General features: G+C 57.0%; 1 protein-coding gene across 4 annotated transcripts; it reads left to right on the top strand.

The window, feature by feature from the left end:
• The first annotated feature begins 1,680 nt into the window (after positions 1-1,680).
• WNT11 (Wnt family member 11) lies at positions 1,681-25,945 on the top strand. Of its 4 annotated transcripts, none has more exons than XM_017868632.1 (6): positions 1,681-2,109; positions 6,088-6,261; positions 15,792-16,027; positions 17,638-17,915; positions 20,619-20,911; positions 25,179-25,945. In XM_017868632.1, the coding sequence occupies exons 2-6, from the start codon at positions 6,179-6,181 to the stop codon at positions 25,351-25,353; spliced, it is 1,065 nt and encodes a 354-aa protein (XP_017724121.1). In that variant the 5' UTR covers positions 1,681-2,109; positions 6,088-6,178; the 3' UTR covers positions 25,354-25,945. The 4 variants fall into 4 exon arrangements, with proteins under 4 accessions (XP_017724121.1, XP_017724122.1, XP_017724123.1 ...); XM_017868633.1 differs by having other exon boundaries at positions 1,681-2,234; XM_017868634.1 differs by lacking the exon at positions 1,681-2,109 and adding an exon at positions 3,839-3,929.

The raw sequence follows: 25,945 nt of genomic DNA, 5'->3' as shown, positions 1-25,945 counted from the left end.
GATCTTGGAGAAGTAGAGGATTCCATGGGATTGTATTATTCCCATTTTATGGGTGAGAAAACTAAGTCTCGGGGAATTTAAGCAACTTGCTCAAGATTACACAGCTAAAAATAAAATTGGGCAAAATCTGTATTGGAATCCCAGTTTACATGACTCCAAATTGCTTCCGTTTCTACTCTAGCTGGGAGCCAGAGGATTTCTGGCAGGAGAACTGCTGGAAATGTTTGGAGGCAACTGACTGAGCCTCTTAAATGAGCAGAGGGGTGTGCATCCCAAACAGACAGAGGCCACCTGGAATGGCTCTGACTGAAGTGGCCAGGGGGCCTGAGGCAGGGGAGCTAAGGACACTGTTGGGCCCCCGGAGGGCTTTGCCCTCTGCCGCTTAGGTGGAATAGCCCCCCTATTCCTCCCTTCCTCAATGCCCCAAGCCCCACTGTCTTTCCACTGCTTTTTTGATCAGATTGCCCCAGTGTTCTGGCATAAGAGATGGAGGTGTCCCAGTGTGTGTTCCAAAGGATATTCCTGTGATTGTGTGCAGGAGTACATGTTTGGCATTGTACACTTGGAAGCTGTGTGTGCATGGAAGCCCGTGCATGTTTGCACATCAACTGTGTGGGCGCAGGCGGTCTGTGTGCAGCCTCCCCTTCATTACGTGTGTGCGGCCATTTCACACCTCTGTGCTATTGTTATCTCCCGAGTGTGTTTGTAACCATTTGTGGGGTGATAGGCCCCCGGCTGTGTGTGAGGACTGGCTGTGTGGGAATGCTGGTATGGCTGGGAGGCTGCTGTGGGCACTGTAGGCCCAGATGTTTGTGTTGTATGTGGAGGTACCTGTGGCTGGGTGTGGGGCAGCCTAGGAGTGCCACTTCATCTGCAGCTGCAAAGAATGGGGAAAAGAATGTCAGGCATTTTGGGGGAACTGAGACAGGCTCCGTGTCCTCACTAAGTCTCCATTTCCCTTTCTGCTAATGAACCAGTTATCCTTGAGGACTCCTGGGATTGAGGTCCCTAGAAGAAGGGAGAGACACAGATGAATCCACAGCACCCGATGGGCAGTTAGAAATAGTAGTGGTGTTGTAGGGTAAGCAGCTGGTCTGCTCAGGGGAGGCCAAGTGATGGGGAGAAGTGGTCCCAGAAGCACCACACGCCTGGGCGACACAGCGCAGCAGGCGCCTCTCTAGGCTCCTTTAGCTTCTGAAACCCAGTCCTCCTCTGCTCCACCTCCCCTGTGTCCAGAACACTCCCCAGCAGTCACCCCAGCGGCTGGGACACCGCCCAGCTCCACACTTAAGGCTTTGTAGCACAGAGTCCTCGTGTTTCTTTCTCCTGCAGGATCGTTGATTCCTTTCCCACAACTGGAACCAGAGGCCAAAAGAGACGGTCCCCCGAAGGACCTGGACTAGGACACGAGGCAGGTGTCGGGACCTCAGACGTTTATAGTAACCACGCTGCGCGACTAGCACCTAAGGATGCCCCAGCTCCAGACTGAGACCCAAGTCTGACTTCCCCCTGCGAGTTGAGGCTCCTTGCCTGGTTGCTGCGACCATTCGAGATGGGCCTTACCCGGGCCCCACGAGTGTCGCAGGCACGCAGCACGCACGCTTAGTAAACACCAGCTGTAGTGAGCGAGTCCCCCTTTGTAACTCGACAGAGTACAAAGTTCTCTGGAGCGGCGGGCGCTGCAGGTCAGTGGCGTCCGCGGGGACCCCGCCCCCACCCCCAGCGCGCGGCCGGGGCCACCCGGTGGGGTTGCGGCGCGCTGACGTGGGCGGATCAAAGCGGCCGCCCGCCTTATAAAGCAGTTTGGGAGGCCCGCGCCGGAGATCGCGCCGGGCGAGGAGGAGAGCTCGGGCGAGCGGCGAGCACAGGCCTCGGGAGTTGAGCGCAGCCAAGAGCAGCCGGAGTCCGCGCTTGACTGCGCGCGGGTCCTGAGCCGGCCCCAGCTTGCCAGGATCTCTGGCGTCCTTCTGGCGCCGCTTCACGAAGAGGGCGCCTCCGCCACTAGCCCAGCCAGAGTGCGCACGGGCCTGCTGGAAACTGCGCTCGCAGCTCCCTGGGCAGGCCAGGGCACCCGGGCACGCAGGGCGCGCCTGGCGAGCGCCCCGGAAGGTAAGCAGTGGTTGCGGGCAGCGGGCAGCTGCTCAGCGAGGACCCGCTAGGGCTGGAGGCGCCCGAGTCGGAGGGGGACGACGCTTCTCACACCCGCCACGACCCCCTTGGGCTCCCACTCGCGGGTAAGCAAACCAAGCGCTCCTGCATACCTTTCCTCCGCAGCACTCCGAAGAGTTCCCCCTTGCGGAGCACAGCCGCGGGAGCCTGGGGACGCGGGGTTTAGGGGGACGCGGGACGGGGGTGGGTTGTGCTCGCAGTTCCTGCGGCCCTCCTCGAACTTTCCCGGCCCGGCCCCCCTCTTCTGCTCCCGTACCCCAGGCGACCCCCTCCTTCCCAGTCGTCCCGTGGATGAGGTCATGCCCGAGCCACCCCCAGGGGTGGGGGACTTGGATCCCGCGACAGAGGGTGTGTGTGGTGGTGGGGAGAGGGTGACAAAAGGCAGAGAAATGCGGCAGCGCCTAGTAAATTGGGGATGGGGGCAGACGCCTGACTTTGAGAACGGATCCCAGGCGAGGCGGGGGGAGGGGGAGAACCGAGTTTGTTTACTGACCTGAGCTCCAGGCTAGGGACTGGGGAGGAAAAAGTCCTGTCCCCGGCCCCGCGGCACATCTCGAACCGCCCCAAACATCTGGCTAAGCTCGCGCACGAGCTCCACGCCTCCCACCCCCCGGGCTGAAGTGCCTCGGTGTCCCTCAAGACCCTGGGCGTGCAGGGTCCCGCTCCAGGGGGTTAGCAGGAGGGATCTCGAGTGCCCCCACCCACCCTTCCCCCTTCCAAAACAACCCGTCTCCCGGGTGACCCGGCGCCGCGTGCGCAGCCAAGCAGACGTCTCTTGAAAGCTTCGCGGCTGGGGTCAAAGCCGGGTGGCCGGCCCGGCCTCCCTGGCCCACAGGTAACCTTGAAGCTGTCGCTCGGCGTCCCTGGTTGGCGGGGTTAGCTCCGTGAGCTGCGCGGCGGGAGGCTTCGGGACCCGCCAGTGCCGACCTTGCGCGCCGCGCGGACAGTCGGCCCCGGTGCACGGTGCTCGCGGGGCATCGGGGTAGGGGAGGCCCCGCAAGTCCCCGCCGGCGTGGCCTGGTCCCAGCGGCGGGCTTTCCAGAGCCCTCCACAGTCCGGGCCTATGACCACCTGTTGGCGGCGCTGGGCTGCGGCGCTGCGCTCGTGGTGCCCTCCCTGTGCACAGCCCCAGGCGGGCGCCTCCCGGGCCCGCTGCAGGCAGGGTAGCTGGGACCAACTTCGAGGAGGTGACCACTCGCTCTCCAAAGGTGCTGCGCCTGGCGCGGCCCACTACGCGCCCGGCCCCAAGCAAGGGGTCGGGCAGGTCAGGGCGGCCGACGGCAAGTGTCCTATAGAACGACCAGGACACAGTGGGCACTCCCTCGACACCTCGTCCCATTCCCAGACGGGGAAGCGGGGTCCCAGGAAGTGGAGGGGACTTGCCCCCAGCCCATGATGCGGGTGGCAGCCGCGATCCCGACCCTCACCCGAGCCCCGGCTTAGCGCCCCCTGGCGGGCTGAGGGCTTCGGGAGGCGAGTGCACCCTGACCTGCAGGCTCAGGCGGAGGGTGACTCCACGGCCCGCGCGGCTCTCCCGGGCGCTCGTACAAGGGACAGGAACAGTGCGTCAGGACCCAGAGGCACGGGCCAGGCGCTGCCTCTCCCCGCGACGAGCTTGGGCGGCGGAGGGAGAGCCCTGGGACAGCCGGAGCTGCACAGAAAGAGCCGGGGGGGCTGGAGGCCTTGGGTCCCCGTCCGCTGTGCGACCTAGGCCGCTCCTCCTCTCCCTAGAAGACCAGGCTGGACACAGATCCCCCGCTGTGAGTCCGCGCGCCTCGGTCCTCGTGCAGTCCCCGCCCCCTCCCCACCCAGGAATGCCGGGTGCCTTCGCCGGGCGGCTCACTTTGGGAGAGGGGAAGACGGTAACTGGAGTTTTGATTCCCTCCTCCATATCCAGCGGATATTTTTCTTGTTCTAAGAAGTGCGGGAAACTTGCAGAACCAGGAAGACAAAGGAGTTGGATACAGGCTGGGTGGGAGGACGGGGCTGGGTTACACGGGGAACCCCGCCGAAACCCCCAGCCTTGACGGCATGTTTGTCGCAGGCGCCCTTGTGCTGGGCGCTAGCTAAGGGGCTCTGCGGAGGAAAAGAACCGTGAGATCCAGGCTTCTCCTCGCCTTCCTGTGAGTTTTGCCGACAGGCTCCAGAAAACAGTGGGGCTTCCCCTCTGTGCGCGCTGACGACCCACGCGCAGGAACGCGCCACGCAGGTGGCGTCGCGGTGCAAACAGCAGAGGGGCGCGGAGCCCCGCAGGCTGCAGGGAGACGGGGTCCTCTGGGAACGCACGATGAAGCCCCGTTCCTCCTTCTTATGAAATGGGACACCGAGGCTGGGGTGGCTGAGGGCTTGCTCAAGCTCACAGAGCTAGATAGGAACGTCCGTTTTCTGCTCCAGCGCCCCTCACTACCGTGGGCGCCTCCTTTTCCAACTCCCCAAACCCTTAGGAAGGAATCCCTTTGTCTCTGCTCCTCCCGAGGGGAGAGGGGCTGGGGCTGTGTCTGACTCCGGGCGAACGCCAGGTGTTGGTAAATTTGGGAGAAGCTGGGAAGGGAGTTAATGAGGTGAGAATGAAGTGAAGGAGAAAAAAAGCGGAGAAAGCGGCTCCGCGGGCTGCGGGCGGGCGGGGCAGCGGCTCCTTCGCGGCCCGCGGGCGCCGCCTGGAGGCCAGAGGCAATACCGCGCCTGCCCCGCGAGCTTCCCCGCTTCGCCAAGGCTGGGCTGCCCAGTCCCGGCTCGCACGCCCCCATCCCCACCCTCCAAAGTGGGGCGGCTAAAGACGGTCTTGGAGACTCCGAATCTTCTCTGTACAAAGAGCCCTACCATCCCGTTTCCCATCCTCCCCTTCCCACAGCGAGAAAGAGGGGCCCCGAGCAAGCCCCATTTCCTGATTTCGCCGGACACCCGGCTTGCCGCTCCCTAGCTGAACAACTCCACCTCTGCGCCTCCGTTTCCTCATCTGTAAGATCAGGCAGTGATAGTACCTACCTCACGGGGTGCTGGGAGGAGCAGATACGATCGTGTTAGGAAAGTTTTTGTTGTCGTCGCTGTTGTTGTTTTGAGACGGAGTTTCGGAGTTTCGCTCTTGTCGCCCAGGCTGGAATGCAGAGGCGCAATCTTGGCTCACTGCAACCTCCGCCTCCCTGGTTCAAGCGGTTCTCCTGCCTCAGCCTCCCCAGTAACTGGTATTACAGACGCCCGCCACCATGCCCGGCTAATTTTTTGTATTCGTAGTAGAGACGGGATTTTGTCATGTTGGTCAGGCTGGCCTCGAACCCCTGACCCCAGGTGATCCTCCCGTCTCGGCCTCCCAAAGTGCTGGGGTTACAGGCGTGAGCCACCCTGCCTGGCCAGGGAAAGTTCTTTATAAAAGCGGAACTGTGCCCAAATTGCCCCAGGGTACTGAGGGACGGTTGGCAAGAAGAATTGCCGAGGCCCTAATAACTAATGATCAGTATTGCGGGGATGAGCCCCAGCACCAGGGCCTCGACTCTGCTGCCTTACCCGGACTCCTGATTCCTCATTCCTCTCCTTTCCGTCCCACGTCTACGTCTGTCCGGGTTTCCCCTCTGCCTCCGTGGCTCTCAGCCTTGTCCTCTTAAGCGTCATTGTCTCTCTCGCTGTGTCTGCCCAGTCTCTCCGGGGGTCTCCGGTTCTGCCGCCTCCTGTCCCTCCTTTCGGCTGCCCCGGCCCGAGGGGCGCGAAAGCGCGTTGGGGCCCCAGGCCCCGCAGGGGACACGCCTTCGGCCGCACCTAATTCGAGCCAGGCGCGGGACGCGTCGCCGGGCCGGGCGGAGCGGGAGGGGACGCCCGCTGCGCTAGGCCTCCCCCGGCCCCGACCCCTCCTTTGTAATTTGAATAAAACGCCTCCCCTGCCCGCGCGCGGCCTTAACCCGCCGCCTCCCCTCTCCCCGGCTGCAGGCGGCATTCAGGACCAGCGGCGGCCGTGCAGGCGGAGGACTTCAGCGCGGCTCCTCCTGGGTGTGACCCCGGGCGCGCCTGCCGCGCGACGATGAGGGCGCGGCCGCAGGTCTGCGAGGCGCTGCTCTTCGCCCTGGCGCTCCAGACCGGCGTGTGCTATGGCATCAAGTGGCTGTGAGTAGGGACCCCACATCCACGCGCACAGGCCGGGGACTGGGGCGGCGGAGGGCGTTATGGGGTCCCCTGGATGGTGCGAGCGTACCAAGACGCGGGAGCCCAAGCTGGCTTGGCGGTCGTGGGCAAATCATCCCTAAGCCTCCGTTTGTAAAATGTCCCTACCTCCCGGAGGCTTGCGAAGAGGGAGTGAGACGGGCGTGGACCGCGATGGAAGCGCCTGGTCCTGTGCAGCTGACGGTGGCGCAAGGGCCGCGGAGTTTCTGGCCACCTCCGCAGGGGCAGATGGAAAAAGACATTCTGTTCAGGGGGTGCAATCCAGAGCGGCCAGCCCAGGTGCGTTCCTTGTCAGTCAGTCTCCTTGACTTTAGCCTTGACTTTAGCGAGAGTTCCGCTGAGACACTCCTGCCCCCTCCACCTGGGTGACCTTGGGAAAGTGTCACTCGACCTCTTGGGGCCTCCTTGTCCTCGTCTGTCACAGGAGGGTGAGACTCTCCACCTCACTGAAATCAGATGAGAAGAGGCTCCTGAAAGGACCTCAGAAGCTGTCAGATGCCGCTGTACACATGTGCAGGGCATTCCTTGAGATAGAAATTATTCACGCAGGGGTAAGAGGGAGAGAGAGGCGTGGTGCCGAGCTGAAGGGAGTGCCTGCTCAGGGGGCTGGGAGTGGTGAAGAGAGGAGTACATGCCAGCCCCTTCCTGGAGGAGCTGCTCTCTAAGCTAAGAGAGATAAGCCCAGGCTGTAAATAACTCCGCAAGTGTCCAAGTGCCCGAGGAGAAACCAGAGGGGGGTTCTGGGGTCCTAGAGGAAGGAAGCCCACCTGATGGGGACACAGATTTGAGACACCAGGAAGCTTTTCCGGGGCTGTGCCCCTAGTGACTGACACACTGCCGGGAGTTGGCTGGTTCGGGCAATGGAGAGGAGGACGCTGTGGGCAGAGGGGCTCACTCAGAGGGAAGGTCCAGGACAGGACAAAGGTATGGAGTTTGGGGCTGGGCCAGGGAGCCTACAGATAAGACAGCAGGGGGCAGGTTGTGGGGGCTGGGGAGGGCGCTGCAGAGGATTTGTGAATTAGTTGGAAGACAGGGTGATAGTGGGTGCGCCACCAGCAAACAGTCTGGAGGTCACTGGCCCTGCCCCTTCTCGGGCCAAGTTATTGATTAATTGATGATTCAAGGAGGGAACCCTGTCTTCCTGCCTTTCTTGTTTACAAGAAGAAGACTGGTCTCAGCGGTCTCCCAGCCCTGGGCACTAGCTTTTCCCAGCTGTCCCTGAGGAGTTCTGTGAGAGTGCTACGGGGTACCCAGCACTGTTCCAGCTGGCAGGGACGTCCGATCAGCGGGTCCAAGCTCTCTCATCCACCACCACTATTTTACAGATAAGGATACTAAGGTCCAGGGAAGGAGAGGATTGGCTGAAGGAGCGTCAGAGGCCTTGCACTGGGCTTGGATGTCATTTGCTGCCTATGAGAGTCCTGTGGGGTCACTGCGCTCATCCCTGCTCCACAGTGGGAACACTGAGGCCCTGCAAAGGGCGTGATGCACACAAGCCCCCACGCTGGCATGTGGTGGGATGGACGGCTGGCTAAACCTGACATCCATGTCCTCTGTCCCCACTGCAGTCAGGCTGCCACAGAACTGGGTGCGACTCATTGTGTGCCTTAAAGAAGCCCCCAACCTCTTGGGGGAGATGGACATATAGAAATACAAAGCGGACTGTGGTCTGTGTCCTAGCAGAGGGAGCATGGCAGCCCAGAGGAGGAGTGGTCAGTTCTACCTAAGAGAGGTGCCTGGGCCAAGATTGGAAGGACAGGGAGGATCTGGATGGTCAGAGATGGAATGCAAAGCAGGCATCCTAGGTGGGAGGCACAGCACGAGCAGAAGCCCCGGAGGCTGTACAGTGCATGCGGGGAGACCTGGAGAAACCAGACACCACAAGAGCCTACTCCTAAGTGCCCCAGACGCTGCTCCAAGAGCTTGGGTCATTTAATTTAGATCATACTGCACTCTTATGAGAAGGTGATAGTCTAGCAAGGAGGATTAAAGAGAGGTGGGAAAAGGGATAGAGTTTAAGAATAACAATTATCTATGTGTGCATTGTATATGTGTATATATAGATACACATGTGTAGGCCACGTGCATATATGTATGCATATGTACATATATGTCTACACACACACAGCCTCACTGCATGCTAGGCACCGTTCTAAGTGCTTTATATATATTGTTCCATTTAAATATCCCAACCACCCTGTGAGGTGGGTGCTGCTATTACCCCCATTGCACAGAAGAGGAAACAGAGGCATGGGGGACTCTAGCAGGGTGTCACAGCTCAGAGGAGGCAGGTTTGAGTTAAGCTGCCTGGCTCTGTGGCCTGTTGGGCACAGTGAGCCCCAGCATGGCTGGGAGCAGGAAAGTGTTCAGTAAGGCTGGAAAGCCGGGGACTCGCCCAGGAGCCTCTGCTGGCCTGGGCTTTGGAGAGTGAGCTGGAGATGAAAGGGGCGCTTGACACAGGAACTGAAAGCCAACATGGCCCAGTGGCCTGGAATGCTCACCTGGTGGGTGTGTGAGACGCAGGCTGAGCTGGTGGGGTGGGGGCTGGGGAGAAGGGATCAGAACCTGGCTGCCCATAGAGGCACCTGCCCAGAAATAACCTGGGGATCCTTCCCTACCTTACCTCCACCCAGGCCAGGCACCAGAAGACTCCCAGCCCCTCAAGTAGTCGGGGTCCCACATGTAGGCTGCCCACTCCCTTCTTGGCTTCCCTGGGTAGCGGGAGGGTTTGAGGGGAGTCCTACTCTCCTGTGAACCACGGAAGCGGTGGGGTGAGAGGAAAGGCCCAGGCTGGCTGGGAACATCCACACAGGCGGCCCCCTTCCCTGGGCAGTCCCACATCTGCCACTCCCACGGAGGTGGGGCCAGGAGGCTCTAGAGGGCCATGGTGCTGCAGAGTAGGGTGCCAGACTGGGACTGCGAGACCCAGCCTGAGTTCTACAGGTCAATCGCTTTAGCTTTTCTGAGACTCAGTTTCCTCAGCTCTAAGATAGAGGTAGAAGGAGCCCTACCTCGGGATGCGGGAGGCCTGGGGTCTAGCTTGTCTCTGCCTCTGATTGGCTGTGTACAGATCTGGGCAAGCCCTGCCCTTTCCAGGCCTCAGTTTCACCACTTGCATAGTGGGAGCTGGTGACGCTGTGGCAGCTCCCCTTTGGCTTCTTGGTTGAGAAGCGTCAGACCAAGACCTGTTAGGGCTTTACCTTGCAGGATGGGCTGCACAGGTGGGTCAGCATGTGTGAGGCCAAGGGGACGGGCTTCCACCTCTGAGGTCTGGGCAGTCGGGTGTGAAGGGGACCCAGTGTCATTTCCAGGCAGGGCTGGATCTGCAGCCTCCAGGCCCTTCATCAGCCTCCATTTCTCTATCTATACAGTGGGGACAAGGGCTGGATGGATCCCTCTTCACTCTGGAGTCCTGGGACAAAGCCTAGGAGGGAATAGGAGGACTCTCAGGCTATGGCGCCCTAGGGGCTTCTTCTTCCTGGACAGGCAGCTGCAGCCCCACGCTGGGGTGGCTGGTGAAGAAGGGGCACTTCCAAGGTTCCTAGACCTCACCCTGGTTCCTAGACCTGGTGCCTAATTGAGGAGTTAGTTGAGGAATCATGGAGGGAGAGGTACCCCATGTTTACCCCAGGGGAACAGACGGAAGCCTGGGGAGAGGCTGGGCTTGCCTGGGTGGCCTAGAGCCCGGGTTCCTGCTCCATCCTCTCTGCCATGTGGGCACCAGGATGAGGTGGGCCCAGGAAAGCCCAAAGGGACATGGGCAAGGGAGGGACAAAGGTCTGTCTGGGAGAACAGGGTCTCCTCAACTCCATTGTTCTCCCACCTCAGGGTCAGCAGGCTCCACAGATGCAGAAGCACAGGTATTCCAGGGCAAGACTGAGTCCCAAAGCCAGTCCGAAGCCCTCACCAGCCTCCTCCTCACCCCAGAAGCACAGATGTGGGCATCAGGGTCTTTCCCACCACCACCCATTGACCTCATCCCATCTCTCTCCTGGCAGCTGCCAGGCTACATTTTGGGTGGCACTGGTGGGGGCACCTTCTGAGGCCCTCTGAGCCCAGCTCTGCCGAAGCCTCACCTGGAAATGAGCTGGCAACATCATTCAGCACCGCGGGCAGCCGGGCTGCAGAACTGCAGAGAGGGACCTTGGGGCCCAGGTCACTTAAAGGAGCCTGAACCCAGCTCCCAGGTCTCTGGCTAGAATTCATCATGTGACCTGACCCCTGTGCCTAGAGGGAGAGGGATGCTGTGAAGTGCAGGTCCAGGAAGGAAGCCCTCCTTTGAGGGTGCCTTACCTGGGCCAGGTTCCCCAGAGCGGCCTGAGGGTAGAGTTGCTGGCACCACCAGGAAAATACCTCAGTGAAGTCATTTGATAGCTTGTGTTACCAATGTCAGAGCCTATGTTGTTCTCGGGCATTGAGCAGTATGGATGGGGAAATTGAGGTGGAGCAAGGGGCAGTGACTTGCCCCAGGTCGCATAGGGAGAGAGCTGCTGAGCTAGAGCTTGAACCCAGGTCTCTGCCCCAGCCAGTCCCAGCAATGCCCCCAACTCCTGAATGAGAGGAGGCCTCGCCATCCCGGTAGGGCCCTGAGCTTGGGCCTTGCCTGTGAACTCTGCGTTCCCTCCTGTCCTTTCTTCCACCCTCTCCCCCAGGCCCCCACCCCCAGATAAACTGAAATGTTTCCAATTAGGGGTCTGTTGGAGTGAAGCGAGCGAGATGTCCACAAGGAGAACTCCCCCGCCTCCCATCCTAATCCTTGATTACCTCCCCAAGGGGGATTTATTTGGAAACGGTCATTACCACTAATTACCAGATGACCGCATGGCCCTCCTCTGGAGTGGAATCTGCTGCCTCCCGCCTGCGATCTCTGCCTGCAGCCCCGGTGGGCGGGTGGCCTCCCTGGCACGCATGGCAGCCTGCTCCTGTCCCAGCCTCAGCCTCCAAGGCGGGCCCCTGGGCCTTCACACTGCTCTATGCCCACCAAGGCCTCTGGATCTGCTTCTCATTTACCCTCGGGCCGCCTGGGGAGTCTGAGCTTCATCTGGAAGGTGCTCTGACAGCACCTTCTCCCTCAGCCTTCTCAGGAGGTTGGAGAAACTGAGACCCAAGGTGGCTCCAGGGTTCACCCCAGGGTCCCAGCCAAGGAGACCCAGACACCAGGAGCACCAGTCTTCCTTCCCTGAGAGCTGCAGCACCCAGCACTCACAAGCTGTCTGCACTGAACTCTCCGGGAAGAGGCTCAGCCCCCATCGTCCCACCCCGTGGCTTGAGCTGGAGCCCAGGGAAAGACATGGGAGGCTGCCTTCATTGCCTGAACGCCCACCATGTGCCATGAGTCTGCTGCTAGGCCACACGCTGATGTGCTGTCGCCCACGTCATCCTTCTCATTTGAAAATGGAGGAAGCTGGCTCAGAAGGAGCGGGAGGAAACTTGGGCGAGGACGAGCGGCAGAGCAGGCTCAGGACGGGCTGGGTGGGGACCACCCAGGGTAAAGCAGAGTGGGAACCCAGAGAGAAGTGACCCCAGTGCCTGCAGGGACTGACAGCCTCACCGAGAAGGATGACAGGGCCTGCTGGGGGGTGCTGGACAAGCACAGCCCCTAAAGCAAAGCTGATCATCCCCTCCGGGCTGCCCTCTGAGGTGTGAAGTGGGAGGCTGTGTCAACCAGGAAGGGCCATGCCCATGTGGGGCTGTTACCCTGCGATGACACCTTATGCAGGGTCAGGGTTTGCTGGGTGGAGGTGGAGGGGCTTCTGACAACCAGGAAACACACTGAGGTGATGGCGTGTGCCTCTGTGTGGTCACAGCCCACCAGGGATTACGCAGGGTTCAGCAACAGGTTCCCCAAGAAGGTGAGGCCAGGGCAGGCCAGAGCAGTTCATTTAGGTCAAGAAACCGCATCTGAGGGCTGCTGTGTGGCCCACCCTGTGCCATATGCTGGCATCTAGACACACCAAACATTTCCTGGCTCATAGTTTAGGGGGTGGCAGTGAGGGGAGACTGCCCTGGACACCACAGTTGATCTTACACAGGGCGAGTCGTGCCGCCCTAACCACAGGCACCAGGCCCTGCTTTCTGGGTCTCTGGGAAGGTTTCTATTTTGGGGGATTATAGGGTGGGTGGGCATGGCAGAGCATGAGAGGCAGGAGGAAGTGAAGGAACCTATTGAGTATTTATCATAGCACATATCATTCAGCCTTGGCAAGACCCTGAGAGGTCCCCACGTTGTAGCTGATGCCCAGAGAGGGGCAATAGTTTGCCCAAGTTTGCCCAGCACATAGAGGACAGAGCTTGAGTGAGAACCCAGGCCTTCTCACTGTCTGGTCCAACACTTGCTAGGCAACAAGCGGGGGACTTAGCTTCATCCATGAATTTTTTGTTTGTTTGTTTTGTTTTTTGAGATGGAGTCTCGCTCTATCGCCAGACTGGAGTGCAGTGTCATAATCTCGGTTCACTGCAATCTCTGCCTCCCAGGTTCAAATGATTCTCCTGCCTCAGTCTCCCAAGTAGCTGGAACTACAGGCACACACCACCACGCCCAGCTAATTTTTTTGTATTTTAGTAGAGACTGGGTTTCACCACATTGGCCAGGATGGTCTTGATCTCCTGACCTCATGGTTCACCCGCCTCGGCCTCCCAAAGTGCTGGGATTACACATCTATGAATGTTTAAAACACTTTGCCTACGTTCTGTTATTTAAGTCTCACCACAGCCTTTTTTTTTTTTTTCAGTGGACAGGGTTTCACTGTGTCACCCAGACTGGAGTGCAGTGGTGCAATCATAGTTCACTGTAACCTCAAATCCCCAGGCTCAAGTGATCCTCTCAAGTAGTTGGGACTACAGGCATGTATCACAACACCCGGCTAACTTTTTACTTTTTTACTTTTTGGTAGAGACAGGGGATCTCTGTATGTTGCCCAGGGTGGTCTTGAACTCCTGGTCTCAAAGGATTCTCCTACTTTGGCCTCCAGAGTAGCTGAGATCATAGACATGAGCAAAAACCCCCAGCCTTATAGTAGCCTTTTGAAGTAGTAATTATTTCTCTTTTTATTTAATTTTATTTTTTTGAGACAGAGTCTCGTTCTGTCGCCCGGGCTGGAGTGCAGTGGTGCAATCTCGGCTCACTGCAACCTCTGCCTCCTGGGTTCAAGCAATTCTCCTGCTTCAACCTCCTGAGCAGCTGGGATTATAGGCATGCACCACAATGCCTGGCTAATTTTTGTATTTTTTTAGTAGAAACAGAGTTTCCCCATGTTAACCAGGCTGGTGTCAAACTCCTGACCTCAGATGATCTGCCCCCGCCTTGGCCTCCCAAAGTGCTGGGATATTACAGGTGTAAGCCACCACGCCTGGCCTTATGATTTCTTTATAACAGATGAGGAACATGGAGCCCAGAGAGGTTGGGTAACTTACCTAGGTCACACAGCTGATGTCGAAAGCTTGTGCTCTTCCTGGGGCCAGGCCAGGAGCAAGAACAGCTGGGTCATTGATTTATAACTGTTGATAGCTTTATCCAGCCGTTAGACTAGGGGATCCTTGAGGAAAGGATCTGTGTCATGTTCATTACCAAATGAGTCTGGGAAGAGTTGGTGCTTAGAAAATACTTCTTCCACAAGTAGATTAAGTTCATTTATTCATTCATGTCCAGAAGCAGGGGAAAGGCATTCCTGGCCTCAGGAAAAGCTTGGGCAAAGGCATGGTGGCAAGACAGTTCCTTTCAGAGAAGTCAAGAACCTGGTGTAGCTGGATGTCAGGATGAGGACGGGAGGCTGGGGAGAGCTGGGAGGCCAGGCTTTGAGGGGCTCTGAATGTCAAGTGGCAGCCCTTGGCCTTGACTAGGCAGGTCCAGGGAGGCTGCCCCCAGGTAGGAAAAGACCACCAAGGTGGTAATTGTAGTAGCTTCCATGACTGACCACTGACCACAGAGCGTCAGCCCTGGGCAGAACGTGTGACACACATTGTCTGATTTAAGCTCTCAGTTAATACTGGGAGGTTGGTGGGAGAGGAGAGGTTAAGTGACTTGCTCAAGGTAGCAAGGGGAGTGATTCGCCTGGAGTCTACCCAAGCCTGTGCAGTGCCCTTGGCAATAGGCTGCCTCCCTCAGAACTCAGCTCAGGGGTTCTAGGATCTCTACCTTGCCAGGTCTCAGCCCTGACCCTGGGCGAGAACCGCTGGGGCCACAGCAGGCGGGGCACTCAGCACTTCTGGCTGCACAATGGCCCCTCTTGGTTCCCTGTCCCTCCTGGGTCTCTGCTGGGTTGCTGAAGGCCAGCTGACTCTGGGTTCCAGACGGCCCCTGCTTGGGTGGGGGGACCAGGAGTGAGTCCCTATGGAGTCTTTTAGGGTTGTGGGGTCCTTGAGTGCCGTCGATGCAGCCTGGCCCTCAGAGAAGGCCTAGGAGAACAGCAGATCCAGGAGGAACCTGGTCCTAGAGTCTTGGAACCGAAGTGCCCAGAGCTGGGATCTGGGAGGCTCTTGGGTCCTCTAACATCACCAGGGTTCATAGAGACCCACTAGGCTAACATTTCCCAAAGCATGGATGAGGTCAGCAGCCTCAAGCAAAGGGCTCTGTGCTCAATATACTCAATAGACTCCCTGAGTTAAACAAAACCAAGCCTGTTGCTTTGCTGCAGGACTTCTCAGGGCCTTTAAAATGTAAATATGCATCCTGACTCTCCAAGCAGGGACATAGTACATTGTGTTCCACAAATGGATCCCTTTTGTCAGTGTCTCACTGGAGCCCATTCTGGGAAATACGGTTTATAAGTGCAAACACAGAGGCCCGAAGAGGGGCAATGAACTATCTAACATCACACAACGAGTTAACGGCCAAGTCTGGATTAGATACTAAAATTTTCAAGTTCCAGGTCATCAGAAAACTGAGTGGCTCTTTAATCCTTTATTAGGAATTCCTTGCATGGATATGGGACTTTACAACATAATAAATGGTTTTAGTAATCACATGAAACAATGATGGAAAACTCCGACCTCATGTTGCACATCTAGTAAGGCTTCAGTTAATAGTATATATAATTATTGTGATTATAAGAATCTAGCATTTCGCATGGTTTCTGGCACATAGCTGCTCAGTGTTGAATGAATGTTGAATAAAGACTAATAATTCACAGCTGTGTGAGAACTAAATCAGGTGGTGGTGGTGAGCTTTGTGAACTATACAGCTGTTTTGTTCGTATAATTATCATAAAGCTTAGGTAGGATGGGGGTTGTGATCCTATGTTATGAATAGGGCCTGAGGCCCAGAGAGGGACAGTGATGTGCCCAAGGTCACACGGGGTGGGAGGGGAGTCCACTGCTCTGCCAGCTGGCACTTTGGGAGCCTTTCTTGGAAGGAGCCAGGAAACCAGGAGGCAAAGTCCATTGAAGGCTGGGGTCAGAAGGGCGGTTGGAGGCCATGTGGCCCCTGACAACCCTGTCTCTCCTTCCATCGGTCATGGCCTTTCCATGGTGTGCAGGGCACTGTCCAAGACACCAGCAGCCCTGGCACTGAACCAGACACAACACTGCAAGCAGCTGGAGGGCCTGGTGTCTGCACAGGTGCAGCTGTGCCGCAGCAACCTGGAGCTCATGCACACGGTGGTGCACGCTGCCCGCGAGGTCATGAAGGCCTGTCGCCGGGCCTTCGCCGACATGCGCTGGAACTGCTCCTCCATTGAGCTCGCCCCCAACTATTTGCTTGACCTGGAGAGAGGTAGGAGCTGGCAAGGCTGCTAAATGCATGTGGGTGCGGGTGAAGGAATTCAGGCATCGATCTGTGTGTGTTTAGATGGAGGGATGGGTTCATGGGCGGGTGGATGATGGATTCATGGATGAATGACGGGTGGATACAGGCATGGATGAATGGGGTATGGGTGGATGAATTAATCATAAGATGGGTGTGTAGGCATGAATTCACAAATAAGTAAACACAGATGAGTGGCAATACCAGTGCAGGGAGCTTGAAGAACAGCACATGTACCTGTGTGCCCCCATGCATGAATGAAGGAATGAGCCAAGGCTGTGGCCTGCTGTACTTGAGGCCACATGTCAGGGAGGCTCCTGGGAGGGGAGTCTAGAAACAAGAATGCTATAGAGCCCACCCTCAGGGCAGACAGGTGTGCCACAGGTAACACTGAACCAGGCTGCTGAAACTGTTGCACCATGCACAAAGCAGTGTAAAGACAGAACATCTCAAAGACTTCCTGCAGGTGGTGGCTTCTGGTGGGGGGGGTCTGGGAGACCCATGTATAATAGGGAGGCTTTTGACAGACAGAAGTGCCCCAGTAGGTGCAATCTCTCTCCTGCACTGTAATAACTTTTCTTGTGGGTCCTAAACAGTAGCAGCTAATGTTTGACAAACCTTCCTTTCTTCCTGAATTATTTGAACTCCAGAGCCAGCCTGTGAGGTAGGTGTCATCACCCATATTCTACAGTTAAGGAAACTGAGGCTGGAGAAGGGAAAGTGGCTTGCTAGTTAGGAGACAGAGCCAGGGCTCGGACCAATGGCCAGGACCCCGCAGCTGAGGCTCCTGAGTGCCGTATTTGTTTCCTAGGGCTACTGTCCAATGGGCCACAACTGGCTGCTTGCAAACAACAGATGTGTATTGTCTCGAAGTTCTGGAGGCCAGAAGTCCAAAATCGAGGTGTCAGCAGAGCCGTGCTCCCCTTGAAGGTGCCAAGGAAAATCCTTCCTGGCCTGTCCCTAGCTCCCGGTGGCAGTTGGCCATCCTTGGCATTCTTTAGCTTGCAGCTGCGTCACTGCAGTCTCTGCCTCTGTCATCACAGGGCAAGCTCCCTCTTTGTGTGTCTGTGTATCCGAAATCCCCTTTCTTACAAGGACACCAGCCACTGGCCTAGGGCCCACCCTGATCTGATATGACCTCGTCTAAGCCCCATTACATCTGCAAAGACCCCACTTCATCATAAGATTATGCTCACAGGTCCAGGGGTCAGGACTTGAACACATCCTTCGGGGGGACACGGATCCACGCACAGCAGGCCCTTTGTGCATTTGTCTGGTGCATCAGGAGCTCAGAGCCTGGGCTTCACTACTGTAAAGCATCCCCTAACGCCAGTGCAGGGCAAGTGGGTGAAAGCCCAGAGCTGTGAGTGTGAGTAGGAGGACGTGGGCAAGGGCATGCCTGTGGGTGTGGGTCGAGTGTGGCTGTCAGCTGGTATATTCGGAAGGAATTGGGGAAGCAGGGGTGACAGCTCAATGGCCCTAGTGCCGACCCCTGCTGGCGCCACCTTGGTTACATGAGGATGTGGGCGAAGGAGGAAGACCTCTGACCTGGGCGGCTGACCTTTCCCTCCTACCCCCAGGGACCCGGGAGTCGGCCTTCGTGTATGCGCTGTCGGCCGCCGCCATCAGCCACGCCATCGCCCGGGCCTGCACCTCCGGCGACCTGCCGGGCTGCTCCTGCGGCCCCGTCCCAGGTGAGCCACCCGGGCCCGGGAACCGCTGGGGAGGATGTGCGGACAACCTCAGCTACGGGCTCCTCATGGGGGCCAAGTTTTCCGATGCTCCTATGAAGGTGAAAAAAACAGGATCCCAAGCCAATAAACTGATGCGTCTACACAACAGTGAAGTGGGGAGACAGGTAACCACCCACCCCATCCAGCCCCAGATAGTTGTGCTTGTACCATTGGCCGGAAAAGGGCCACCCAGCGTGCCCCGATGGTGGGGGGTGCGGGGGGACGGGCCCTGACTGGCCCACACCTGACGTGCCTCACACTGTCCTCATCCTCAGCCCTTCCCTCGCCAGCTGCTTGGGGCTTGTCTCGCTTTCCTTCTCCAGGGGGTCCACCGGGGTTTGGGTTGTCCAAGCAGAAGGAGCACTGAACTAGGAGTCAGGCGCTCTGAGTTCTGGCCTTGGCTCTGGCACTAAACTCACTTAGGGACATTGGGAAAGTCAGTGCCTCTCTAGCCTCAGCTGTTCCCATCTATACAATGGTGGAGGTGACCTGGTGCTGAGTCCCCATCTGTCATGTTCCTCAAGCTGTCCCTCCCTCCAGGGTGTGGAGAGGGCTGTGGTCAACAGAAGCCTATCCTGAGGGCTCATCTGCTTGGACGTAATGGGGACTCCCACCCATACCCACTGCAGCCGCTAGAACAGTTTCCTCCAGCATTAATTATTACCAGGTTTTCATTCATTCCTCACCTCACTTTCCAAAAGACTGGGGTGAGTGGACCCGTAAGTGAATGAACTTTCTACCAATCTGTGTTGCAGACACTGTGCTTGTTGCTCCATACATTTCTGTTCTGTGGTCACAGAACAACTCGGGTAGGCCCTGTTGCCCCTTTTCACAGATGGAGAAAGGACCGTGAATGGCAGGGATGGCCACTTGGCCAGAGCTGCATGTGCAGATGGCATCTCATTAGCTCCTCCCTGCACCCTTTAGCCCCATTTTACAGAGGTACTAAGTGAGGCTGAAAGCACTTCAGCGGCTCAGCCCTATAGCACGATAGAGCCCAGGACTGTGGGACTCACAAGTCCAGGGATTTCCGTGGCCTCACCTGCTCTCAAGGGTCTGACTTGTGTGAGGATTCTAGGATGTCCAGGCCATCCTTGGACAGTTAGGGAAACTGAGGCCAAATCATACTGTGGATCTATAGCAGAGCCTGGCTAGGAACTCAGGACTCCTGCCTCCTGGCCCTGCTGACCTGTCCCCGACCCCTGCTCATGAAACCCAGTGTGAGCCCTTCACCAGCGGCCTGCACGCCCACCACCATGGCCACGCCCACCATCATGGCCAGGCCAGCTGGACGCCACATGCTGCCAGGGGCACAGCCCTCCCCTCCCCACCATGCAGTCCAAAGAGGATCTTCAGCCTCAGGGCAAGTCAGGACCGTCCCTGAGGCCATCTGCAAAAGGGGCCAGTATCTCCGAAAGCTGCAGGGCTGCTGAGGATTAAATGAGATCACAAACACATGTTTAGTACCTCGGGAAGTTCCAGGCCCCTTCCCCCAGCTCATGCTGAGCAGCAGAACCTAGTTCACCTTCCCTCGATGGCTCACCAGTGCCTCGGTGCCCTGCAGTCCTGCTGACTTCATCCCTGTGACCTCCACAGACTTTTCTCAGCAAATTCCAGATTGGGTACCCAAACGTACTCCCTGGGTCCTCACTTCCTGGCACTGGTGAGGAGAAGGAGCCCTGGGACCTTGCCCAGCTTCCCCACTAACTCACTTGTCTTGGGCAGGTCCTGCCCACTCTGTGCCTCAGTTTCTCCATCTCTCTGATGCAGGGGATGGACCCAGGTTCCCATGACTCTTGCAGGTCTCTGAACAGGAGAGGCAGGAGGGAGGCCTGGGCAGGGGAATCCAAGTCTTGTGTTGAAAGAAGGGTTTAAAAGGCAGAACTGGAAGGCCTGTAGAAGGCATCTAACTTCTGCCCCTCAGGTATGAATGGGGAAACTGAGGCCCAGGGAAGCTGGTGGGCCCCAGTCCTTTTTGAAGCCAGGGCAAGAGGCTCCCCAAGCCTCTGAGCCCAAGGGGCCTCCACCATAGTTATTACTTAAATGGGTTTTTCAAAACCAGTATTGATTTAACTTTTATGGTTCACAAAACCCTTTTGTGTGTGCCATCTCATTTCATCCTTACAGCTCTCTGCAGGGCAGGAATTATGTGCTCGCTTTGCACGAAAGAAGACAGAGGCCCTGAGTGGTGACGTAGCTTGCTGAGGGTGGCCTGGCAGGAGCACTGGCAGTGGGGGGAAAGCCAGCCAGGTGGCAGGGAGGTGCCCCCTGCACTCACCCCTGCCTTTTCTCCCCTTCCTACCCTCCTCCCTTCCTTCCTTCTCTTCTTTTCTTCCTTTTTTCCAGCAAGCAGTTAGTGAGCGAAAAAGCATGGAACAATTAAAAGCCACCGCTTTTGGAATCACCCTCAGATCTGGGTTCAAATTCCAGCTGCTTGATTTTCTGACTGCACCCTTGGGCATGAGACTTAGCCTCTCTGAGCTATTGTTTCTTCTTTTTAAAATGGGGGAAGTAAGGATACCTCCCTTCAAGGGCTGTTGTGGTGATCCATCTCCATTATGCGTTAGAGCGCTTGGTATACAGTAGGTGCTCAATAATGACATCCCTATCCCTGCAAACGCCTTTCTTCCTGCCCCTCAGCTGTCCCCCAAGCTTGCAGGAAGGCCCACACCACCTCCAAGCTTTAAAGCAAAAAGCTCTATCACTTGAGGCTCCAGCAGGCAGTGACTCCCTGAGAGCACCCAGCCATGGGTGGGTGGGGCTGGGGTCCCGGGGCAGGCCAGGGAGGGGACTGTGGCCGCCCAGCCGACGCCTTCCCCTGTCTGCAGGCTCTGCGCGCCTCTCTGGAAATGAAGTGTAAGTGCCATGGGGTGTCTGGCTCCTGCTCCATCCGCACCTGCTGGAAGGGGCTGCAGGAGCTACGGGATGTGGCTGCTGACCTCAAGACCCGATACCTGTCGGCCACCAAGGTAGTGCACCGACCCATGGGCACCCGCAAGCACCTGGTGCCCAAAGACCTGGATATCCGGCCTGTGAAGGACTCAGAACTCGTCTACCTGCAGAGCTCACCTGACTTCTGCATGAAGAATGAGAAGGTGGGCTCCCACGGAACACAAGACAGGTGAGGCCTGCCGCCACCTTGCTGGGAAAGGGTCACCCGTGTTGCACATACTGTTCCCCAGCTCAGGGCCATGCACACAGCAGGGACTCAGGTGGCATTTGGGGAATGGAGTCCCTGCTCAGTTGAGAGAGTTGGCCCCAGAACTGCTAAATGGAGATGCCAGGGTCCTAGGGTCCCCTGCAGAGCTGCTGGGAGCACCTGTTCTGCACTGTGCCTGGCAGGGGCCCAGTGAATGGAGGCTGATGGGAGGCTCCTGCTCTACCTTCCCCAGCTGGGGAGACAGATGGGAAGAGACAATGATGCTATTGGGAGATGGGACAGGAACGAGGCTGCCCAACATAAGATAGGTGCTCAGAAAATGTTTGTCAGATGAACAGATGAAGGGTAAAGGCCATACAGCCTGCTCGTTGCACAGCAAAGGGACTGAGGTGCCAGGGGAGATGGGGACAGCCTACAATGAGTGAGGGAGAGCGATGTCTGCCGCATTCCGTGCAGCGACACTGCCCGGTGTCCTCGCCTCTGTGAGCCCTCTCCCCGGCTCCCTGCTCCTCCCATCTCCTCCTGGGTACCCTGAGCCTGGAACCCTACCACAGCCCCAGTCACAACTGCTGCAGTCGGCTCAGGACAGGAGAGTGAGGGAGCCAGGGGTGACTGCAGACCTACTGTGTGCTGGGTGGGGTTGGTGAGGACTGCACAAGCAGCATTTCCTGAAGACGGTGCTGGCGAAAGCTGGTCCCAGTCTACGAGAGAAAGAGCTCTGTCATCACATGCTTTTGGGAAATTCTCTGGCAATTCACAAGGCACTAGAACATATGAAAGGCTCTGAGGAATCTGCAGTAAAGATCTGTTTAAGCCAGTGTTTCCCAGAGGTGTTTGGCCACGGAACGCTTTTATTAAGGAGCCCCTAATAGCATTCCACAAAACTCGTGTTCTCGGGGTTAAAAGAATATTGCACCAGAGAGTGGGTGTCTGGGAACGTGTCTGGCACATAGTTGGTGCACAGCCAGCATTGACTTCCTCCGCAGCCCACGTTCCTGTCTCCAGGAGAGGGAGGGGTGGGCTGGGGGGCTTCATCCCCACAGGCCAGGGCAGCAGGCTCTGTGAGGAGGCCCAGGCTCCCATCTGGAGGCCAGATTGAGGGGGTCGACAGAGGGAAGATGGAACCAGGTCAGGCCAAGGAGACAGGAAGGAGCCAGAGGCTGGGCTGAGGTAGATGGGGATGGGGGAGTTAGAGGAGGATTCTAGAACATGGAGGGCTGCAGAAGGCCCACAGAGGACCCAAGAGTGAAGAAAAGGTCTTCCTGGATCTATGTGCAGCTCTGTGTGTGTCAGGGAGGGCACAGCAGGGGGACTTGAGCACATCCTTCACTGATCTGAGGCTCAGACTTGTCTTCCGCACAGTGGGGAGGGCACACAGGGTTGTCGCGTGATCTCCAAGCACACTTACCTAGCATCTCCCTCTCCCCTCCCGTCCTGGGCAGTCTCCCCTCCCACTGTGCCCTCTCTCCCAGTCGCCCTCACTCCTGATGAGGAGGCTCCGCCCACAGCACCACCCATCCTCCTGGCTTCCTTCACAGCCCCCACAGGTCTCCTGCCTTGCGGCTCCAGTCCTTCCCCAGGGAGGGTCCTTGCAGGCATCTGTGTTAGTTGGCTTTTGCTGCAGTAACAAACAGCCCCAATTTCTCAGTAATTCACAACCACAGACATTTATTGCGCCCATTACATGAGACTGCAGGTCAGCTGTGTCTCTGCCTGGCTCTGGCAGGTGCTGGTGGGGGATCCCCAAGGGCTCAGGTCATGACAGGAAACCCTGGTGTGAGGGGAGCCCAGAGGGTCCCTGATCCAGCCTGGACATCAAGGAAGGCTTCCTAGAGGAGGGGAAATGTGAGATTGATGATTAGGTTGGGGGTTGGATGTAAGTGAGCTTGGTGAACTGTACAAGGTGTGTGCATGTGGGGTATCTCTAGAGGCTGGCTCCCTCGCTGCGGAAGATACCTTGCAGCCTCCTCAAATCTAACCTGGGGAAACGGAGGCCTAATCTGCAGTCAATATTCCAAACCCTAGCCCTCTTGTCATATTTCTTTCAGAGGCTCACACCTCTGAAACCCACACGTCCCCCACCACCCACAGTTTGAGCCACCCTGTGCCCTGGGAGCCAGGCATCCCAATGGCCCTTCCCTGGGCCTGTGGCCCCACTGGCCCCAATCCTGGTCCCAGACACCTGGGCCTTGTCTGAGTCTGACATTGGAGGCCAAGTTTTCAGACAATGCATGTCAGGGATCCAGAAATTTAAAAAAGAACTCTGTCTCCTTCCTACCACTCAGGGTAGAGTGCTCAGCCAGAGCCTTCAGGAGAAGGCTGAGGAGGAACTCATGGATGCTGAGTGGCTAAACAAAGCCCCAAAAGGTTCAGTAACTTGCCTTAAGTCACACAGCCACTAAGTGGCCCCTTCCAGCTCAGGCCTGGCCTCTCCCCCAGTACTGATCAGCCTCCTCTGGCCCTCCAGCTCTCCCCTTCCATCTGCTCTCACTGTTCTGAGGGCAGGCCTGGTCTTCTGCCTTTGCCCAGGCTGTTCCCTCTACCCCAGCACTCCTTCCCTCCTCTGCACAGTGGAGTGTTGCTCATCCTTCATGAATGGCCTAGATGGCCTCTCCTCTTCCAGGAAGCCCTCCTGGACTCTCACAGACCTTGTACTCACCCCGGGCAAGGCCCCTCTCCCTTCTGTGTCTGTTTCCCCATCAGTAAATATGAGGATTGCATTCGGTCACCTCTAGGACTTTCCCATATTGGACATTCTGGGATTCCTCGGTCCACATGTGGGGACCATTTGTCCCTGTCAGTGCCCCAGCCCCCTGCTGCTCTGTCCGCAACTACATCTCATGAAAACACTCCCTGTCTAGCCTCAGCCCGGCTAGAGGAGCCACCAGTCTGAACAGATGATTTGTCACTAGACAGAAGAACTGAGAGCAGTGGAAGCATGTTTGCATTTTATAGGGACCTTCAATGCCTTCGCATCCCAGATTTGGGAAGAAATGCAGCCCCTGCCGGCTTCCACACCCCGCCCTTTAGGGTAGGGAGAGCAAGCCAGGGCCTTAGTTTTAGTCCCCGAGTTTAAGCCTCTACCCTTTGCTGAGCCTGTTTTCATCTGCATAATGGACATAATAATACCACTGACCCAAGGGCCCTGAGCGCCTCCACTAAGATAAGACACTGGAGGGAGTGCCTGACCCACAGGAGGCACATGGCCGACAGACCCCTCTTCCTCCACGAGCAGTGTGTCCAATGCCCACTGGGGCTTCTAGTATTTCAGCATTTATGCTAGGATTCTGCAAATCAAATGGTCTTTACATCTCTCACAATATTTAATTAAACATTAAATATGGCCGGGTGTGGTGGTGCATGCCTGTAATCCTAGCTACTTGGGAAGCTGAGGCAGGATAATTGCTTGAACCCAGGAGACAGAGGTTGCAGTGAGCTGAGATTGCACCGCTGCACTCCAGCCTGGACGACAGAGTGAGACTCTGTCTCAAAAAAAAAAAAAAAAGATTACACATAAACACATAAAGGTAGGATTATTAGATTGGTTGGAGGGTCTTTCCAGTATTTAGAGGTAGAAGAAATAGAAAAAAGACACCTCCAAGAAAACAAAACAAGGCTGGGCACGGCAGCTCATGCCTGTAATCCTAGCAGTTTGGAAGGCTGAGGTGGGAGGATTGCTTGAGCTTAGGAGTTCAACACCAGCCTGAGCAATATAGTAGGATTCCATCGCCACAAAAATAAAAATTAAAAAATTAGCCAGGCATGGTGGTGTGTGCCTGTAGTCCCAGCTACTCAGGAGGCCGAGGTGGGAAGAGCACTTGAGGCGGGGCCTGGGTTGGCGGGGAGGCGGGGTCAAGGCTGCAGGGAGCCATGATCACAACCAGTGCACTCCAGCCTGGGCAACAGAGACCCCATCTCAAAAAAAATAAAAGAAAATAGTCCCATCATTTTGGTAACCCCTTATTAGAATTATAGGGAAAAGTTAGAATTACCTTTAGGTAAGGGGATTGTTTAAAATTCCCCAAAGATCAAGATAGCTTCTAAGAAGGGCTGAGTCGGTGGCCATGGGAGACGCTGCCGGCTGCCTGGCTGGGAGTCATGGGAGACGCTGCCGGCTGCCTGGCTGGGAGTCATGGGAGATGCTGCCAGCTGCCTGGCTGGGAGTCATGGGGTGTTGGTGGGTCGGTGACCAAGGCATGCACTGACCTCCTTCCTGCCCCCACAACAGGCAGTGCAACAAGACATCCAATGGAAGTGACAGCTGCGATCTTATGTGCTGTGGGCGTGGCTACAACCCCTATACAGACCGCGTGGTCGAGCGGTGCCACTGTAAGTACCACTGGTGCTGCTACGTCACCTGCCGCAGGTGTGAGCGTACCGTGGAGCGCTATGTCTGCAAGTGAGGCCCTGCCCTCCACCCCATGCAGGAGCGAGGACTCTGCTCAAGGACCCTCAGCAACTGGGGCCAGGGGTCTGGAGACACTCCATGGATTCTGCTTGTGAATTCCAGATGCCAGGCATGGGAGGCGGCTTGTGCTTTGCCTTCACTTGGAAGCCACCAGGAACAGAAGGTCTGGCCACCCTGGAAGGAGGGCCGGGACATCAAAGGAAACCGACAAGATTAAAAATAACTTGGCAGCCTGAGGTCCTGGAGTGCCCATGGGCTGGTCTAAGGAGTGGGGCTTGGGATTGGTGAGACTGATACAGACATGACCTTTCAGGCCACAGAGACCAGCCTCCGGGAACGGGTCTGCCCCTCTTCTTCAGAATGTTCTGTGGGACCCCCTGGCCCACCCTGGGGTTGGGGCCTGCTGGGCCAACCACATGGAACCACTAGCTTGGGTTGTAAATGTTTTCCTTTGTTTTTTTCATTTTTCTTCCTTTGGGATGTGGAAGCTACAGAAATATTTATAAAACACAGCTTTTTCTTTGGGGTGGCACGTCTCGATTCCTCTTTATATATTTTATATATATAAATATATATGTGTATATATA

This window comes from Rhinopithecus bieti, unplaced genomic scaffold (genome assembly GCF_001698545.2).
Source record: "Rhinopithecus bieti isolate Rb0 unplaced genomic scaffold, ASM169854v2 scaffold_2574, whole genome shotgun sequence".
Lineage (NCBI taxonomy): Eukaryota > Metazoa > Chordata > Mammalia > Primates > Cercopithecidae > Rhinopithecus > Rhinopithecus bieti.
Note: the sequence above shows the minus strand (reverse complement) of the source record. Positions and strands in the feature narration are given on the sequence as shown.

Bases quoted from the DNA above. Each gene is read 5' to 3' on its own strand.
- WNT11 (XM_017868631.1), top strand. From the start codon at position 15,592: ATGTGCCCAAGGTCACACGGGGTGGGAGGGGAGTCCACTGCTCTGCCA. The intron at 17,916-20,618 runs GTAACCACCCAC...CCCTGTCTGCAG, and splicing joins ACAGTGAAGTGGGGAGACAG to GCTCTGCGCGCCTCTCTGGA. The intron at 20,912-25,178 runs GTGAGGCCTGCC...CCCCCACAACAG, and splicing joins TCCCACGGAACACAAGACAG to GCAGTGCAACAAGACATCCA.